The following is a 3,404-nucleotide window of genomic DNA, read 5'->3' as shown; positions in this document are numbered from 1 at the left end:
AAAATTATTCAGTGTTAACTTGGGTTTATGTGTGCGTTAATGTTAAATGGAAGTGGGTCGGTAAAATAAGTGATCGAACGCGAGCAACCATAATCTTGAGCATCGTCCCGGTTGGGGATATTTTGAGGGATGGGCGTTTGTAATCAGGTCAAAATTGATACCCCTGACTCAACTACCCCTTACTCTCACTTGCCCGGAAAAACGTCCCCATTTTGATTTTCCGATACGAAGTATGTTAGTTCTTGTCCCCGTTTATAAATTAATAAGTTAAATTCTGATTTAAAATCTTTTTCCACAGCATGGCACGACTGCTCGTTTTAATCAAGAAGACAGTAAAGGCGTTGGTTATGAGATTTAAATGACTTTCCATGTTATGCACTTGCGTTGACCTTATGCAAGTGTTAGACTGACACATGCTATATTCCATGCACCTGTGAACATACGGATAAGTTTTCCTATTATTATTTCTTATTTTTATTTTGGCCTAAGAAGGCCACTTATTCGTGACCACCCCTTACCTAAAGGTATTATGTCCCTTGTCTTTGCTTGTACGTTTCCAAAATTTTAATTGAAATTATGTAACAAAAAAAAAAAAAAGAAAATAAATAAATAAATAAATAAATAAACAAACTTGTGTCTATTTATAGCAATTTGTTTAATAGAATTTATTTTATGAATCAATGTATAATTATATATTTCTAAAGAACGGCTTGTGTAATCTAGTTAGCATAAGACGTTATTATTTCAGCCTAAGAGGGCCACTTACTTGTGACCACCCCAACACGAGGCAGTGATTGGATAAAATATTTAAATGTATGGTTTTTCATCGAAGTGATTTAAGCAAGAGTTATTTCCCCACGGTCGGCATTTTGTGTTGTACTGTAGGTCGACATTCCAAGCTTCCTGGCTTCATTACATTCTAAGTTAAATTTGTTACTCTGGGCACCGAAATTACATTTTCGTGATGAAGATTGAAGTACTAGTTTGAAGTTTTTATACAGGTTTGTGATGATACATTTGTACAAGCCGCTTTAAATTCATAGCAATATTCATTTGAAAATTAGACCGCTATATATAGGCTTAGTTTACCTTAAATCCAATGAAAATATGCGTAATCGGATTTAATCTTTCAGTGAAAAGGAACAAACATGGTCTATTTGAGAAGACACTGTCAGGCTAAACCGTATTTTTTTTAAAATATCGATCAAAAATTGAAATGATTGTATCGCCTGAACCAACCTACCCATGTGCTCGTCTGCTTACTTAGAAAGGAGGAAATTACGTCACGTACCAAGTATATATAGTCACTGTGGCATTTCTAACAAAAAAAACTGGTATGCGCAACCCGGATTATTCCGCGAAGCACATACTCAATCTAAAATGGGCAATGCACATGTATCACTGAGATAAAATCCCATATTCCTTGACGTTGCTTGAATATGGGTTAAAATATTGGCGCAATGTAACTGAAGTGCGAGTTATTGCCATAAAGACTTTATGGAAAGTTGACATAACGCTATAGTAGTGTGAGTAAATATCATAAAGAGTTGACATAATGTAATGGAAAATTGACATAACGCTTTAATCTGATAAATTATAATAGTGTGTGTAAATATCATAACGAGTTGACATAATGTAATGAAAAGTTGACATAACGCAATAGTAGTGTGTGTAAATGTCATAAAATGTTGACATAATGTAATGGAAAGTTGACATAACGTAATAGTTGTGTGTGCAAATGTCGCAAAGAGTTAACATTATGTAATGGAAAGTTGACATAACGTAATTTTCTACCCGCGGATTAAACAGAAATTGAGATTCCGCGGAATAAGCGAGTTCGGGACATAATGTACATGTAGAGCTCAGAAGACTTATAGTCAGGATTTTTTTTTTTCAGTTTAGGGTCTACATGTAACCATATAGCAGCTATCTTGTTTAAAGTGGATTTTGCATGGCAGCATGGTATGACACAGAAAACATGTACATCTTTACCTTGCAAGTGGAATGTGCCATCTTTGCTAAAAAAGCATAAACCCATATCAGAATTAGAATGGCGCAAACCACATTACAGTAAGAAAGGTATATATAAAAACTGAGCATATTGAATGTTCTTCAACTTGAATGTAAATAAATGAAACAGCTTTGTGACAATTTATTTCCATTAACCATGTTGCATATACAGTAATATGCAATAAAAAATTGCAACCAAATCTGCTTGGTCATGATGAATGGCTCAATATTTACCAGAATTCTACCGTGCCTCCAGGATGTCAATAATTCTGTTCACTCCTGACAAAATATAAAACTTTGCTTATAATACGAAATTATATTTGAAAAAAAGATAATTCCACTTCTTATATTTGTAGATGAAAAGAAGACAATAAATCCAATGGTTAGAACTTTATTCAACCCATCAAGATCTATGGAATCACCGAACTTAGAGAGTTTGTTGCATGCACTATATGACAGCTCTCCTTCCTCCTGTGCTTTCCAGTATGCTCTTCCACTATCTACACCAGCTTTCTCTCCAGAGGATGATGTCAATGTTGGTACAGTTGTTGAATGTGAAACAGGGGCTTTCATACCTCCTTCCATTTCTTCACAAGGTATAAATTAAAATAGATATAAAATGTCTTAGGTATTTTTAAACATCTATTGAAATGTAAATAATGGGTCGGTCACTTATTAAATTCCATCAAGCCCGAAGGTTGTGGCAATGGAAATCTATGTTTCTGAGCAATCTAATTGAAATTTATAGGGGGTTAATTTAGATCCACTCGTATACTTGCTACACTAACATCTAACAACATCTCATTGAGTGTCACATCAGAGTTCAAATTCTATCAACCAATCAAATCATTGCCTGTAAAATCATTGTAAATTATTGAGCGTGTAAGTCTAGAGATATTCCAAATTTGACCTCTGACGTGACCCTCTATGCAATGTTAGTGTAGCCAGTATGCGAGCGGACCTAACCCCCTTATTTTAGTTAGATTGTGTGTCTGAGTAAGTTGTTTAGACTTTTTTCCATAGTTCTCACAGGACAGACCTAACATCAGTTTACTTAATATTATATGCAAAATTTAACTGAAATAAAAATTAATCTGCAATAAATCAACTTTTTTTCTAAAGCAAAAGATTGCAGTAGTGTAGATGAGCTACTAGAGAAATTGCCAACATTTACTCCAGACCAAGCTGAAGCATTGGAAAAGTCTACCAGAGGACAATGGCAATCACCCCTGTGGAAAGAACAGCGACACGGAAGGATAACAGCTTCTTTGGTATACAGAATAGTGACAAGTATGCATACTGCTGAAAGAAAACCAGACACTGATACCACTAATCTCATCAAAAGGTATTTATCAAGAAATATCCTTAGAAATCAAAAACATTTTGCTCCCTAC

General features: G+C 34.6%; 1 protein-coding gene across 1 annotated transcript; it reads left to right on the top strand.

The window, feature by feature from the left end:
- Positions 1–2,366: 2,366 nt before the first annotated feature.
- LOC134261779 (uncharacterized) lies at positions 2,367–3,355 on the top strand (the record flags this gene model as incomplete). Its single annotated transcript, XM_062744177.1, has 2 exons — positions 2,367–2,606; positions 3,133–3,355. Coding segments are annotated over 2 exons (463 nt in total), but the record flags the coding sequence as incomplete, so codon positions are not given.
- Positions 3,356–3,404: the final 49 nt, after the last annotated feature.

The sequence above is a fragment of the Saccostrea cucullata genome, unplaced genomic scaffold (genome assembly GCF_032062105.1).
Source record: "Saccostrea cucullata isolate Sc308-1 unplaced genomic scaffold, CSIRO_AGI_Scuc_v1 ctg11465, whole genome shotgun sequence".
In the NCBI taxonomy this organism is placed as follows: domain Eukaryota; kingdom Metazoa; phylum Mollusca; class Bivalvia; order Ostreida; family Ostreidae; genus Saccostrea; species Saccostrea cuccullata.
Note: the sequence above shows the minus strand (reverse complement) of the source record. Positions and strands in the feature narration are given on the sequence as shown.